The sequence below is a fragment of the Rhincodon typus genome, chromosome 10 (assembly GCF_021869965.1).
Source record: "Rhincodon typus isolate 14 chromosome 10, sRhiTyp1.1, whole genome shotgun sequence".
NCBI lineage: Eukaryota > Metazoa > Chordata > Chondrichthyes > Orectolobiformes > Rhincodontidae > Rhincodon > Rhincodon typus.
The window spans coordinates 32,441,462-32,458,883 of NC_063341.1; the positions used below are offsets into that span (position 1 = coordinate 32,441,462).

At 40.3% G+C, this 17,422-nt stretch overlaps 1 protein-coding gene across 4 annotated transcripts in view; it reads left to right on the forward strand.

Annotated features, from left to right (window-relative positions):
- il12rb2 (interleukin 12 receptor, beta 2a) overlaps positions 1 to 17,422 on the forward strand; it is a 49,738-nt gene that overhangs the window by 21,351 nt on the left and 10,965 nt on the right. For all 4 annotated transcript variants that reach the window (XM_048602294.1, XM_048602295.1, XM_048602297.1 and 1 more), the window contains 3 exons: positions 614 to 693; positions 14,218 to 14,428; positions 14,815 to 15,015. In XM_048602294.1, coding sequence (XP_048458251.1) covers positions 614 to 693; positions 14,218 to 14,428; positions 14,815 to 15,015 — 492 coding nt within the window. The remainder of the gene's footprint in view (positions 1 to 613; positions 694 to 14,217; positions 14,429 to 14,814; positions 15,016 to 17,422) is intronic.

Below are 17,422 nucleotides of genomic sequence, written 5' to 3' on the forward strand. Positions count from 1 at the left end.
CAGTAATTAATGATTTGACCAAAGGTGTGAAACACATTTAAAACACTTCTTTCATTATTAATTCTTTTGACTTTGTAATGCTGTAGTAAAATCACACTGTGGTCAGTAAATACACTGGAATTTAGTGGGTGTAATTCAATTCCTGTCAATTCTGATGTATAATCCAATAACTGCAGCAATGCATGCGTATGCTGACGTCTAAAATTTGAAATCCATCTGCATATCAGAATGCATTCCAAATGTGATATCCTGTGCAGAATATAGCAGTAGTCCTACTAGTCATGAATAGAGATGTCACAGCAAGTATGCACCAGCCTTGCTTGTCGCACCCGATTTTTGTCAATATTTTGAGGGGAAGTTCCTATCACTGTCTAACCTTGCTTCCATATCAAAAAGAAAGATGGCTAAGTTATTGACATTGTACATAAATATGCCTGATGTTGATTGATCCTTCTATTTTATCACTATCAAAACTGATAGTGTAGGATTACTGTGTTTCGAAGGTGAGGTGTGGTAAAGCTTACATGTTGGACATTTACAATGAACATAAATAAACTTTTTACTTCAGATTATGATATTTCAGTAGGTTCCTTTTGTTTTTGTCTTTACATAGTTCCCACAGGGCAACTGGATGTCTGGTACACAACAGATCTGTCAGATACCAACCATCTGCAAGTCACACTTATGTGGAAAGTAAGATATTTCAATTATTATATTGAATCACTTATAAAATAACTTAATGCCTAGTTATACTTACCAAGTAAATAAAAGTAAAGAGTAATGTTGAGAGGGGATTCATTCCTGTGATTTAGTTTCACAGGAATAGTTCAGTCTATTAAATACCAAGCCTGACTGTAATTTGGTTAGTGATCGCATGGACAAGTGACAAATGGTTGTAGTCAGGGTCTTTTACCAATCCACTGTTCCCTCCATGCTCTTGTAACCAATGGTGCCACCACAAAGTGAACCAATTCCTAGATCCTTCTCCAATTCAGCTCATCTGCCTTTGATTATCATAGAAATCATAGAATCCCTACAGTTTGGAAACAGGACCTTCAACCCAACAAGCCCACACTGACCCACAGAGCACCCCACCCAAACTCCTCTCCCTATAACCCACCTAATGTACATACCCCTGAACACTACGGGCAGTTTAGCATGGCCAATCTACCTAGCCTGCACATCTTTGGACTGTGGGAGGAAACCGGAGCACCTGGAGGAAACCCACACAGACACGGGGAGAATGTGCAAACTCCACTCAGACAGTCGTCCGAGGGTGGAATTGAACCCGAGTCCCTGGTGCTATGAGGCAGCAGTGTTAACCACTGAGCCACTGTGCTGCCCTAATATCCTGGAGATATTAATATTGGGTGCCTTTTTAAAATTGCAACATCTTGATGTGATCAAAATGCTCAAAACATCAATGTGAGCTTTAGTAAGTATGCATCGTGCACTGAGGTTGGCATGAACAGGATTTGTTGTGTGAAGTATCTTTAACAGTAGTAGCCGTCCCAGGTTTTGGGATGTGCGGTTGTGCCATTGCTGCCATATAATGCATTATAAGCAGTTCAATGTTTGTATGACCTGGTTTGAAGGAGGTAGCTACTTGCTATTAAGTCATTCTGTAAATTTTACATTGCATCAGTGACCACTTCAAAGGTACTTCATAATATACTGTAAGACATTTTGAGGTTATCTAAAGAAAGTTGTTTTATAAACAAAATAATGTTTCTGCCTGGCAGCTTTTCTTGAGGCCTGAGGCCTGCGGTCTCCTGTTGCATTTTAATCCAAATCTTGTTGGGATTGTGCTCACAGCAGTGATCTGTTAGCATCTTCTGTCTGACCTTGCTGTACCTGTTGTTTCTGGGAGGATTCAGTCCAGTGTCAAAAAACCTTTTTTATCTTCCATTTCTGCAGAATCATCCTACCTAGTCACATGTGGATGTGATGGGTGGAATGATCTGCTTCTGCACTGTAACAATTCTGTGATTCCATCTCTTATTTTCTTGCAGTTTTTTTTTCCCTGCAAATCTTTCCTGTTGTCCTACAAGACACTGATATAGTGTAAGAGGCTGTTCAAACCATTTTAAGTATTGAGGAAATGCTGCACTGTCAGAGGTGCTGTCTGTCTGTTTTGTGACATTAAAGTGAGACCCCTATCTAATTGGACTTGATGAGTCCATGGTAAAAAGTTCAGGGGTCTTAACTTCAGTGCACTGGCCAAATATTTAGCCCTCAATCCATACTAGATTGTTTGACTGTTATCACAAAATTGTTACTGCACAGAAGGAGACTGTTCAGTCTATTGTATCTGCACTGGCTCTTCAACGAACATTGATTTAGTGCCATTTACTTGCCATTTTCCCTGTTCCCCCTGCTTTGCAGTCCCTGCTTTGCCTCCATACTGCAACTTCCTTCTTTGCCCTCCCTCTCTTAAAGCCACCTCCTTTTTCACCAAATGTAGCTGCCTCCTTCCCCTTGATGTGTAGTCGCCACCTTTCACCAACTTTTACAACCTCATACTTCATTTTTCCACCCCTATAGCTGACAGTCCATGAGACTTCAATTCCCAAGACTCAAAGCTATGTTAGGAAATCCTTCAGACCTGGAGCTATGCTGACAGTAATTGTGTATATGAAAAAAATGTCTTGAACTGACCTTTACAGGATTAATAGAAATTTAGAAGATTGAGTGTTTGTCAGCATTCCATCTGATAAGCACTAGATGTAAACTTTGTAAAAATTGTTCATTTAGCAAAAGAGCCCTTTGTTAAAAGTAACAATTCTTATCATCTGAAATTAAGATACTGCTGAAGATTAGATTCACACTCGGATCATATTAAAGATCAGGTGATGAATTTCACCAAGTGTTCTGTAACTTCTTGGTGTAAATCCAAACCAGAGAGCCTTTCAGTTTATAGTTGCTTGCAAATATGAATGTGTAGTTTTTGCTTGCATCAGCACAGGACTGCTGCATGCAACATTGTCTCCACCCCAAGCCTCATGCACATGGTATTCTCAGGTATCGATTTAAGTTCTAACCAGACCTGAGTCTGTTTAGCTTTTAAGCTCAGATGTGGTTTGTTTTTCAGACTAGTATGGCTTGGGTATTTTATTTGTACATTCCAAGACAGGTGGAACTTGAACCTATATTTTCTGGCTCAACGTTACTGTATCCTAAAATTCCTGTATCCTAAATTGCTGTGTTAGTGTGGGCCTCTACATTACTTGCTTAGGAACACACAAGTACACCAGCACTCTTCTGCCCTAGAAGATAGCATGAACTGCAGATGCTGGCATCAGAGTCGATACTGCATGGGGCTGGAGGAACACAGCAAGTCAGGCAGCATTAGAGGAGTAGGAGAATCAACGTTTCGGGCCTAGACCCTTTATCAGGACTCCTACTCTGTAGTGTCAGTTTGGATACAAGACAGTTGATGAAACTAAAAACAAAATTTTTTTTTCCTTTTGTGGATTGAGTCGTCAATAAGCTCAATGTTACAGCTTCTGTCACGACCAACATCCCCACCCCTATGTCTCCTCAGGCAATTAATAGCCATCGCTGTCGTTTCTAAATCATGGTTAACCATGGGATCTCTTTTGGGGTAAAAATGACCTGTATAAGAGACAAATTGCATCTGAATTGGAAGGGGTGACTTACTAGTGCTACTCGGGAGGCTTTAAACTACTAAGAAGGGTACCCAAAGAAAGAAGCCTGAGGCTGATACAATAGATAAAGGGAGCAAGTTAAATAGTCAAGGCAGGCAAAAGCACAACAGAGAACGTAACAAGAATGATAAATTAAACTGCATTTATTTCAAGACAAGAGGCCTGGCAGGTAAAGCAGCTTAACTTGGACAACCTTAGGATTAGGGTAAAAGTTTGGCACAACATCGTGGGCCGAAGGGCCTGTACTGTGCTGTACTGTTCTATGTTCTATGCTTCAGAACATGGGACTGGGATATCGTAGCTATTACAGAAACATGGCTCAGGGAGGGGCAGGACTGGCAGTTCAATGTTCTTGGGTGTCGATGCTATGGGTGGACAAGAAAGGAGGGAGTGTGGCATTATTGGTTAAGGATAATATTACGGTTGTACTTAGGGGAGACTATTCATGGGAGAAGGTCCAGTGAGGTTATATGGGTGGAGCTGAGAAATATGAAAGGGATGGTTACCTTGTTGGGATTGTACTATAGGTTCTCCCAATAGCCAGTGGGGAAATTAAGAAGCAGATGTGTAAGGAGATCTCTGATATTTGCAAGAATAATAGGGTTGTATTGGTAAGGGCTTTAACTTTCCAAACATAGACTGTGACTGTGATAATGTTAAGGGCATGGATGGAGATGGATTTGTAAAGTGTGTACAAGGAAATTTTCTTATTCAATATGTGGAAGTACCAACTAGAACATAAGCAGTACTTGACATTCTCTTGGAAAATAAGGCAGGGTAAGTGACTGAGGTGTCAGTGGGAGAGCACTGTGGGACAAGTGATCATAATTCTTAGTTTTAAAATAATGATGGAAAAGGATAGACCTGATCAAAAAGTTAAAGTTTTAAATTGGAGGAAGGCCAATTTTGATGGTATTAGGCAGGAACGTTCAGAAATTGATGTGTGGGAGGCTGTTTGCAGGTAAAGGGATGGTTGGAAAATGGGAGGCCTTCAAAAATGAGACAGTGAAAGTTCAGAGACCGTATGTTCCTGTTGGTAAAGGGTGAGGCTGGTAGGTGTAGGAAATGCTAGATGACTAGAAAAATTGAGGTTCTGGTCAAGAAAAAGGAGGAGGCATATGTCAGGTGTGGACATCTGGGATTGAGTGAATCCCTAGAGGAGTATAAGGGCCATTATTTAAGAAAAGTGGTCAGGAAAAGCCAGGGAATTACAGACCAGTGAGCCTTTTGTCCGTCTTATGTAAGTTGTTGGAGAGGATTCTGAGGGCCAGGATGTACATGCAAGTAGAAAATCAAGGACTGATTAGGAACAGTCAGCATGGCATGGTGCATGGGAAATCATGTCTCATTGACTTGGTTGAGTTTTTTGAAGAGGTGACAAAGAAGATTGAAGGCAGAGTGGTAGGCATTGTCTATATGGACTTCAGCAAGGTGTTCAACAGGGTTCCACGTGGTAGATTAGTTAGCAAGGTTAGATCACTTGAAGTCTGGGGGATCTAGCCAATTGAGTACAAAATTGGCTTGAAGGTAGGAGACAGAGGGTGGTGGTGGAGGGTTGCTTTTTGGACTGGAGGACTGTGACCAGCAGTGTGCCCCAAGGATTGGTGCTGGATCCACTGCTTTTTGTCATTTACATAAATGATCTGTGTGTGAATATAGAAGGTACGGTTAGTAAGTTTGCAGACGACGCCAAAATTGGTGGTATAGTAGACAGTGAAGAAGGTTATCTCAGTACAATGGAACCTTGACCAGATGGGCCAATGGGCCAAGGAGTGGCAGATGGAGTTTAATTTAGATAAATGTGAGGTGCTGCATTTTGGACAGGCAAATCAGGTCAGGACTTATACACTTAATAGTAGGGCTAAGGGGAGTGTTGTCGAACAGGTAGACAGAGTGGTGAAAAAGGCATTTGGCACGCTTGCCTTCATTGATCACTGCATTGAATATAGGAGTTGGGATGTCATATTGTGGCTTTAGAGGACATTGGTGAGGCCACTTTTAGAATACTGCATTCAACTCTGGGCTCTCTGCTACAGGAAAGATGTTGTTAAACTTGAAAGGGTTCAGAAAAGATTTACGAGGATCTTGCCAGGATTGGAGGGTTTGAGCTATACGGAGAGGTCGAATAGGCTGGGGCTTCCCCCCCACTCACCCAGAGCATTGGAGGCTGATGGTGGTGATCTTTTATAGAGCTTTTATGAAATCATCAGGGGCATGGTTAGGGTAAATAGCCAAGATCTTTATCCCAGGGTAGGGGGCTCCGAAACTAGGGGGCATAGGGTTTAAGGTGAGACAGGAAGGATTGAAAGGGGACCGACAAGTAACTTTTTCATGCAGAGGATGGTGTGTGTATGAAAAGCTGCCAGAGAAGGTGGAGGACTCTGGTACAATCGCAAAATTTAAAAGGCATCTGAATGGGTATATTGAATGGGAAGGGTTTAGACGTATATGGGCCAAATGCTGGCAAATGGGACGAGATCAGTTTGCAATAGCTGGTGCAGACAAGTTAGACAAAGGTCTGTTTCTGTGTTGTATAACTCTGACCCTTAGACTCTATAAATAAGGAAAATACCAACTGAATCCAATTAACTATACATTAACAGGTTCCTCACTTCTTAAAATCAAACTTTTTTAATTATAGTCTTCCCAAAAGTTCTTAAAAATGTAATTATTTTTTTCTTTGAGACACATTATTATAATCATTAACAAATCCCATATTAGCTAATTTTAACTTATTAAACTTTTTTGCAGAAAATATATACAAGTAATTAAATAAAAAATTGTTAACCTTATTCTTGTAACGTGATCAATGTTCTTCTCATGATAACACAACATATCACTCTTCAGGGATATCTAAATTGCTTAGGCCAAGCATTTCTCTTTTCTTTCCAAAACAGTCTGACACTTGGTGACTTGTGTCAACATACTTTCTTGAAATCTCTTTCCAATATTTCATTTACACTCATGAGATCCATTCTCAAATTTTTCTTTGCAATACCTCGTATCAAATGAAAATTGTTCCAAAGAGTGATTATCTGCATAATATATAAGACACGTATACTTGCATAGTTTATTGCTACTACTAGTGCCAGTGTTTCAGTAGTTAAAGTGTTTTTTATCCATCTTTTATAGCCTTGGCTGCCCAGGCCAAAGAGCAACATTCATTATTCATTCCCACCAAGAATACAATGAACCCTGCCATTCTAGGATATCTTTCTGCAAGGTTGGTGTGTGAAACGTTGCTTAAAAGTGAAGAGCTTCAAATCTTCTGGATCACCCAATACTGGATACTTTAGATTACATTTATCCAAATTTAGTTCCTTTTTAATATTTAATTTGCTCTCAGAACCTCCCGAACCATGATTTAATATGGTACTCTATTCCATAGGTCATAAGTAGTAATGGATCTCATCCAGTTCAACTGACCGAACGTAACTTGTCTGACTCCACCTCGGACGTAGAATCTTTTTTTTTTAAGTGAAATTCCTGGTCCTATTTGTTGACTTTTTCTAAATAAAATTGCTGATTTTTACATGTTCTGAACATGTTCTGCTTGATATCTAATGCTATGTATTTAAAGGTCCCTGAAGTTTGGCTACCAATCTTTAAACTCCTCATTTATGTTACATTTCATTTTATTGCCCAAATTCCATGTAACCCCCTCACAGAAAATCATCAGTGCACATCATAAAGATAGATGAACCCCAGGTCTTTGATCTGTTATAGCTCCTTAGTTCTTATTGTCTGCTGTAATTCCTAGAGGCGCCTCCTATCCTCATGCCTTTTTAGTTATGATTCTGCTTCTGTATTGACACTTAGAGCTGGTATCTGGGCAATCTCGCATTGCTACTACCATTCTTCATACTGCTGCTAAATGACTCGTTGGAATCATGATTCATGCTTGGAATGAATGTTTTCCGAGGACTTTACTTTTTTGAAGGTTTTTGACCTTTCTGACTCAAGTGTGTTTATTCCTTTCTTTCTAAAAATCTGACTAGTTAATAACAGGAGTCTATCCAAGTTTGACACCTTTTGGTATAGTCCAGCATTGAAAGGCAAACAGTGGGTTAGGAATTTCCAAGTAGAATTTTTGTAATCTTTCATTGGTCTGTTAAACTTAGCACAATATGTGTTCTAATATATACTTATTATAATTGATGAACCTGAGGAATGGCCACTGTGTGATCAACAGATGTTTTAGATATGACTTGAAATATCATTATCCTAACTGGAATAACTATTTTCAAAATTACATTCTCAATTCTGTAGAAGTGTAAATGTAATAGTATTTGTCAAAGTCTGGCCCAACTCACATGAATTTAATAAATAATCTATTTTGTAAGTGTTGTCCATAAATGTTAAATCATCCAAACCTTCCTCCATGGCCGAACTTTGAGCCCCAAACTCAATACTTTGCAGCTAATTTTGCTTTTAGTAGGGAGAGATCCAGTGCCACAACCAGTCCTCTTTTTGTTTTTCTTTAATAAGCATGGAGTCTGTGTCCATGTCCATATAAGTGTAGTACCCCTACAGTGCTGAAAGAAGCCATTTGGCCCATTGAATCTGAAGAGAATCCTGCCTGTCCTCATGACTCCATACTTACCATGGCTAATCCATCTAGCCCGCACGTCCCTAAACACCATGGGACAATTTGGCATGGTTAATCAACCTAATCTTTGAACGGTGGGACGAAACCAGATCACATGGCAGAAACCCACATAGGCACTTCAATTTTCCCACTGACCATAAGATTTAGCTTCTCTTATCCAAAGATGATGGGATGAGTCCAAGGCTCATCCGCTCCTGTCGGCTTTCATTTCTCTTTTTTTTTTGTTTAGCTCTCTTTCTTCTTCTTCCCCTTTCTTCTTCATTCTTTCAGTCTGGAGAGTGGTGGTTGAGGGATGAGAACTCCAGTGACAACACCAGAATGAACCAGATATGGCTCCACCCCAGCCTGGCGAGTGAGGACCAGGTCCTGGACTGCCTCCCCAGGCCCAACTCACATGGCCCAGACTCGCGGGCTAGGCTAAGGCTGCAGGTCTGTGGCTAGGCCTCCTCCTTCAGGCACCCAGAAGTGGCAGTCTTGTCAGCATGGAGGTCTTCATCTTCCAGGTATTCTAGCAACCTGGCAGGCAGTCTCCTCCAGGTCTCGGCCTGGCATGGCTGTTTTCTTCAGAGGCTTCAGGCCCAGTATTCCAGCAGCCCGGCATGACCTCTTGTCCGGACTGCATCTTCAGGGTATTCCATTGTTCCTTCATCGGTTTTCCCCGAGCCCAGCAACTGTTGACTGAACTGTGATGAACTTTAGCTTAATTTTAACTTTTTTTTAAAAAATTCTACTGTATGACTTGTGTCATTAATGTAGGCGCCATGGTGGGCGACTTATGAAACCCATCACTGTATTTTTCATGTAAAAGTACGTTACAATTTTTTATTCTTTTCTGTATTCTATTCACAGATGTTGGTGGGACATCATAACCTGACACTTGTACACTTGGTTTCTGGTTTTCTTTTCAAACACAACTGAAATTGCAACCTTCTGCCTGAAAAGAACTCCATTTCCAATCCTCACCTTTAGGCAACAATCCCTTGCTATTAATATCAATTTCAATTCCAGCTGGTCGGTGAGACAGAAACCAAGTCATCTCCCTTTAGTACTCATTCTTGTTTACATCCACCCCTTGCCCTTAGTGCTTCCTAGATCCGTGTGCTCACACAATTAATAGCCACTAATTAATGATAAAGTTTCTACATAACATTAGAAAAGATATTAACAAACTTAACATGACCAACTAGACAATGACAAACGGAAAAATGTCTTCTATGTGAGATTTATAGTTTTTATGCACTTCAGTGTTCACAACTTAATGCAGCAACCTGCTTACATCGAAATTTACCATTACCTTCTCTCATTTCAAATGATACTGCAATTGACCAGAGTTTCAAAAATTGTTCTTTCAGGATAAAATTAAATCCTTGTGGAAGAAATAAAACAACTCCACATGGATATATAGCACCATATTCTTCAGTCAATTTTAAAAGTTCCTGGATGAACAGTTAAGCAACTGATACTTGAGTAGAAAAGATTACAAAAAGGTAAATCAGCAACTAAACAATTTGGTGATCCTGAGCTCAAATATTAAAGGTTCTTAATTTAGAGAAAAAAGAATTGGTAGGAAGTTTTGATCTGGGAGGTTGAAGCTTAGCTGGTGCATTTTATAAATTCCTGATTTCTATCGGAATGATACAAAAGAGGAAGTATATGGAAGTCTGTCTTTATAAAATGGAAACAGTCTCCATCTTTAGATCTCCTACTGACATACAAAACCAAGAAGAAACAAGAGTTGGCTACTTGGCCCTTCAAGTCTGCTCCAACACTCAAACTCACAGCTGACCTGATTTTAACCTCAATCTCAACTCTACATTCCTGCATATCCTCGAATCTTTCATTCCGTTGGTAATTAAGAATCTATCTACATCTGCCTTAAAAATATTTAAAGGTTCTGAACCCACTGCCTTTTGAGGAAGGGAATTCCAAATGCAGTCCAACCTCTTGTTAGATTAATTCAAGTATCATTTTGGTAAATCTGGGTTGCACTCCATGGAACAATACATCTTTCTGAGGTGATGCCAAGTCTCATCAGGGCAACTAGGGATGAAGTGTGACTTTTAACCCCTTTGACTTTTGTATCTAGATGGATAGAGTACAATATTTTTTATGTTTTCTGTACTTGTTCATGAAAGGCTAATGACTTGCGTATGTGTATGCCAAGTCTTTTGGACCTCTACTGTTTCTGTTATTTCAAGTATACTGTTTATCTTTTCTGACTGTGTTTCTTCCACTGATTTTTTTTTATTCCTAAAGTGAAAAGCAGTTTGCCTTCCAATATCAAATATAGTAAGACCATATCTATATTCGTGGAGAGTCTTTAGAGCAGAATTTTGTCCTCCATTCTACAGCACTGCCCTTTGTAGAACCAAACTAAGTTAGAACTCCGAGTTTCCATCTCCGGGGGCTGTTCCAATGGGACGGGCTCCACGTGAAACATGCTGGGATTGGAGTTCTTGCAAATCATAAGTTGGGCTGTGGATAGGGCTTTAAATTGCAGTGGGATGGATTCAGTTGAATGGAAAATAACGGAAAAAGTTAAAGGAGGGGAAGACTCAGCTGAAGTTAAGTTTCCAGAACAAGAAATTGGACAGTCTGGAAAGGGTCAGGAATCTAACTTCAGGTACAGCAGAAAAGAGGACAACCATGAGAAGACGGCAGTTATTACAGGACCAAGTGTGTTGAGTAAGCTACCTAGTAGTATAAAAGATGATTGCAAGAGTATAAATATCTAAAAGGTAAGACAGAGGCAAGTGTGGACAGTGAACTGCTGGAAAATGAGGCTGAAGAAATCAAAATAGGGATGAAAGAAATGGTGGAGAAGCTGAATAGGTACCTTGTATAATGTTTCCCAGTGCAAGATACCAGCAACATACCAGAACTTCGAGAGAGTTAGGGGTGAGAGGTGAATGTAGTGGCCGTCACTAAGGAGAAGGTGCTGGGGAAGCTAAAAAGCCTGAAGGTGGATAAATCATCTGGACTAGATGGGCTACTCCCCAGAGTTCTGAAGAAGGTAACTGAGGAGATTGTAGAGGCATTGATGGTGATATTTCAGGAATCACTGGAGTCAGGGAGGGTGCCAGACAACTGGAAAATGGCTATTTAACACCCCTGTTTAAGAAGGGAGGAAGGCAGAAGAGAGGAAATTTATAGGCGAGTTAGCGTGACCTCAGTTGTTGGTAAAATTTTAGAGTCAATTGTTATGGATGAGACTGTGTGTATTACTTGGAACTGCATAGTAAAATAGGTTGGACTCAGCATACTGTTGTCAAGGGGAGGTCATGCCTGCTCAAATTTGAGAAACTAACAAGCAAGTTGACAAAGCAGAGCCAGTGGTCATGATCTATTTGCATTTCCAAAAGAACTTTGACAAGGTGCCATGCAGGAAATAAATAAGATATGAGCCCGTGGTGTTAGGGGCAAGGTACTGGCATAGATAGACAGTTGGCTAACTCGCAAAAGGCAGCGAGTGGGGATAAAAGGGTCTTTTCCAGAATGGCAGCCGGTGACGAGAGGAATTCTGTACAAGTTAGTTTTGTGACCATAACTATTCACGTTATATTATTAACATTCTGCATGAAGGAACTAAGGGCATTGTTGTTAAGTTTGCAGATCACACAAAGATAGGTGGAGCGATGGGTGGTGTTGAGGAAGCAAGGAGGCTGCAGAAGGACTTGAGGCAGGCTAGGAGAATGGGCAAAGAAGTAGCAGATGAAATACAATGGGGGAAAGTGTGAGGTTATGCACTTTTATAGGAGGGATAAAGGTGTAGACTATTTTCAAAATGGGGAAAGGCTTCAGAAATCTGAAGCACAAAGGGACTTGGGAGTCCAAGTTGAGGATTCTCAAGGTTAACATGCAGATTCAGTTAGTGATTAAGAAGTCAAATGCAATGTTAGTATTCATTTCAAAACAGCCAGAATATAAAAGCAAAAATGTACTGCTGAGGCTGCGTGAGGGTCTCGTCAGACCACATGTGGAATATTGTGGGCAGTTTTGAGCCCTATATCTAAGGAAGGATGTACTGGTGTTGGAGGGATTCCAGAGGTGGTTTACAAAAATGATCTGGAGATGAAGGACTTGTCATACGAGAAGTGGTTGAGGTTGCTGTGTCTGGAGTTGATAGCTTTAGAAGGATGAGGTGAGATCTGAAGGAAACTTTATGGAGAGGCCTGTATAGAGTGGATGTGGAGAAGATGTTTCCAGTAGTAGGAGAGACAAGGACCCAAAGGGATGACCCTTTAGAACTAAGACGAAGAGGAGTTTCTTCAGCCAGAGGGTGGTTAATCTTTGAAACCCATTGCCTCAGACAGCTATGAAAGCCAAGTAATTGAGTTGATTTAAGACAGAGAGGTTCTTGATTAGTAAGGGGATCAAGGGTACCAGGGAGAAGGCAGGAGAATGCATTTAAGAAATATATATCAGCAATGATTGAATGGTGGACCAGACTTGATGGGCTGAATGGCCTAATTCTGCTACTGTATTTTATGGTCTTATGATATAATTCCAATTAGAGCTAGCTCACCAATATTCCTTCAACAGTGTCTTACAAATACATGATACCTGGAAGTACAAGGGCAGCAGATACTTGAGAGCATTCACTACAGCGCTAATAGCATGAGACACTAATAGCATTCCAAAACTACTGAATGAAGGGGCAAAGGTGGAAGAAGAAATAAATACAATTCCTATCACTAGAGAAAAAGTACCATGGAAACTAATGGGGCTAAAGACTCACCTGATGGATTGCATCCTGGGATATTAAAAAAAGTAGTTGCAGACATAGCACTGGTAGTAATCCTGTGGTCCTTTATTTCTGGAAAAGTCCCAGAGAATCCTAAAACAACCATCTAATACTTTTTATTTAGAAGCGGAAGGAGATAAAAAGTTGGTAACTATAGTCCAGTTAGCTTAACATCTATTGTTGGGAAAATGTTAATCTATTATAAAAGGTGTAATAACTGAGCATTTAGAAACCATTATATGATCAGGCAGATTCAACAATGCTTCATGAAGGGGAAATCTGACAAAGCCAATGGCGTTGGAGGCAGTGTATATCAAAATGGATAGAAGATTGGCTAATTAACGATACTGACAGTTTACAATGTTTCGAAGTAATATTTCATCTGCAAACTTTGAAACTGTGCCCTGCTTACTATGATCTAGATCATCAATATATGTCCAGAAAAGCAAGGTTCTGAATCCGGATTTCTGGGAACTCCACTACAAACCCTCCTCCAGCCTGAAGAGTATCCATTGACACTACTGGTTCCTATCATTCAGCCAATTTTGTATTCATGTTGCTTCTGTCCCTTGCATTCTGAGAGTTATAACTTGGCTCAAATCTATTTGTGATACTGTGTCAAATGCCTTTTAGAAATCCATGTATGCCATTTCAACAGCATTAACTTAATTAAGCCTTCCTGGTACCTCTTCAAAAACTTCAGGTTAATTAGTCTCCATTTCACCTTTTAAAAATCCAGAATATCACCTATCAGAGTCTGTTCCACCATATAATGTCATCATGGCTGATATGATGATCCTCTTCCTAATCAACACACATTTTTACATGTGACTGTTGATTCTTTCCCGAGTATTTGTTTCTTTCCCGAGTATTTGTTTCTTGAAGTTTCCCCACTGCTGAAGTGAAACTGATTGGTCTGGTCCATAATTGCTAGGTTTATCTGTACAGCCTCATTTCAAATGATGTAATATTTGTGATTCTACAGTTCTTTCACCACATTTGAGGAAAAATACTGAAAACTCGATTGGTTTGTGTGAGGTTTGTTTGTTTGTTTATTTATTTATATACATCCTTAGAAGGGACAGTATTATTGAGGTTTGGAAAGATGTAGACAGTATTCATTTAAAAAATAATGTGATATAGTATCTTTTAAAACTTGAATCCTAAAGAAAACTTAGTTTCTTTTACTATCACAGCCCCTCAAGATGCTTGAAAGCAGAGGAAGAATCCTGGGTTACAATATAACACTTCAGAAAAGCACAGAGAAAAACACAACTATTTGGGAACAGACATCAAACACCTGGCATATTATTGAAATCCCCAGGACAGACTGTACCATTACAGTGTCTGCTTATAACTCCAAGGGAAACTCTCCACCTACTCAACTCCATGTGTCGTATCTCACAGGTAAAAGAAAGTCCATGGTTTTTACAATTTTGCAAAGAAGCCTAGTGTATTAATTTTGATGGAGGATGAGAGGCAAGTGTTGGGGAAGAAAAACAATTAACTCTTTGTTCAATTGCTTCCTAGTCATGCTTTTTTGAAGTACGGATAATTGGATGGTCTACTCTTGCTCCTATTTCCTATGATCAATCAGCATTGTTGCCTATCTGAATTCCCCTCCCAAACTGTTGATGCTGAGGTTATTAACAATAATATTAACCATGCACTAGCTGAAATAATTTGCCACAGACCAGATACAGGAGTCAGTCTCTTATGTGCATTGTATGACAGAATAAATGGTGTCTAAAGAACCTCACTCATTTGTAATCTACGGATATATTTACGGACAGATCTTCCTGCACCAAGAAATATCTCAGCTACGTACGCTGGAAACAACCAGTTCTTAGTCAAGTGGATGGAGCCTGAAAAACATCTCCGAAGAACTCCAATCCAAGGATATGTAGTGGAATGGGCAGATATCAATAGCAAAGATCATCTGAAAATAAATTGGAAGAAGCTTTCTCCTCAAAATCATTCAGCAACATTAACAGGTAAAGTTTTTTTTTGTTGAAGCAATTGACTCCTTCACCCAATCTGTCCCAGTCAAGCACCATCATGATTTTGATGACCAAATTCTATACAATGAGAGTGATAGATCAAACATCTGTTCATTTTCAGGTCTTAAGATTCTCTAAATTGTAATAGACTATACTGGGTGTGGTATGTGACAAAACTTCAAAGTTGATTGTCTGACCTCTTATTTCTAATGAGTTGCTCCCCACATTTTATTGTGTGACAAATTTATGTTTTTGCTGTTCCAGCAAAGAGATTCTTTTTTTATTGCCAACTTGTAGTACCAAGGATTTGCGGGGGAAGGTTAGAAAAGTAATTTTATTAAATGGACCTGACTTTTCATCTTGTCAGAGTTTGGAAAGAAAAGCACTTAACACAGGATAGTCAGCTCAATTCATTCAAAAACAAAGTATCTCAGGTGCTGGCAATATGAAACAAAAACAGGAAAGGTTGGCAACACTTAGCAAGAGGTGAAATATTGTCTGGAAAACAATGGATGAATTGAACTGCAGCTAAATTGAACTGTTGTCTGACCAAGGCTGCACAGCAGTAGGCCAGCATGGGTGCATCACCACAGCCAGTAATGGAGGTAATGAGTGGGTTAACTTCATTTTAATGGCAAGATTGCCTTGTTTCAGTTGGGCAGAAAACCAGATGACTCTGCTCTTACATTCCTGGAGTGGACAGTAAATATGTATATCACAAAACAAATCAAGTGTACATGGCAATTATAGGATGTAGGTGTCACTGGCAAGGCCAACATTTATTGCCCACTCTTAATTGCCCAGAGGGCAGTTCAGAGTCAACTTCATTGCTGTGGGTCTGGGCTCACATGTAGGCCAGACCAGGTAAGGATGGCAGTTCCCTTCCCCAAAGATCATTTGTGAACCAGATGGGTTTTTCCCAACAATTGACAATGGTTTCATGGTCATCATTAGACTCTTAGTTCCAGATGTTTATTGAATTCAAATTCCAATGTCTACCCCTAAGAGTCGCTGGTCAGGTCCTAAAGGACATAGCTGCTAGACTGGGTCTGTGGTGGGTGGCGAGGAAAAAACATACTTGACCTCATCCTTACCAATCTGCCAGCTGCAGATGAATCTGTCCATGACCATGTTGGTAAGAGTGGCCACCACACAATCCTTGTGGAGACAAATTCCCACTTTCACATTGAGAATACTCTCCATAGTGTTGTGTGATATCATAACTGTACTAAATGCGACAGACTTCGAACAGATCTTGCAAATTATGACTGGACATCCATGAGGCACTGTGGGCCATCGAAAACAGCAGAATTGTACTCCAGCATAATCTGTAACCTCATGGCCTGGCATAAGCCCCACTCAATCATTACTATCAAGCCAGGGGATCAACCCTGTTTCAATGTGAGTGCAGGAAGCATGCCAAGAGCAGCACCAGGCAAACCTTAACAAGGTATCAACCTGTTGAGGCTACTAAACAGGACTACCAAACAGCATAAGCAGCAAGTGATTAACAGAGCTAAGTGATCCCACAACCAACAGATCAGATCTAAGCTCTGCAGTCCTGCCACATCCCATCATGAATGGTGGTGGACAATTTTAACTCACTGGAATGGTAGGCTGCATAAATATCCCCATCCTCAATGATGAAAGACCCCAGCACATTGATGCAAAAGATAAGGCTGAAAGTATTGCAACAATTTTTAGCAGAGGTGCCAAGTGGATGATGCATCTCGGCCTCCTCCAGTGGCGCCCAATGTCAGAGATGCCAGTCTTCAGCCAATTTGATTCACTCCACATGATATGAAGAAACAGTTGGAGGCACTGGATACTGCAGAGGCTAAGGGCTCTGACAACACTCCGGCAACAGTATCAAAAACTTGTGCTCTAAAACTTACAGCTCCTCTAGCCAAACTATTCCAATACAGTTACAACACTAGTATCTACCTAATAATGTCAGACGTTGCCCAGATAGGTCCAAACAAACTAGTCTCTACCCCTTGGCAATCAGTGAATCACCCACTATCAACATTGTAGGGTTACCATTGAGCACAAACTCAACTGAACTCATTATAAATGCAGTGGCTACAAAGCAGTTCAGAGGCTAGGAATACTATAGCAAGTAACTCACTCCTGACTCCCCAAAGCCTTCCCATCATCTACAAAGCACAAGTCAGGAATATTGTAAAGTACTTCCTACTTGCCAGGATGGGTTCAGCTACAATTCCACAAGAAGCTTGACACCATCCAGCACAAAACGGCCCACTTGATTGGCACCATGTCCACAAACATCCAATACCTCCTGTACCAAATCTCAGCAGCAGTGTGTACTATTTACAAAATGCACTGCAGAAATTCACCTAAGATCTTCAGATGGCCTCTTATAAACCCATGACTGCTTCCA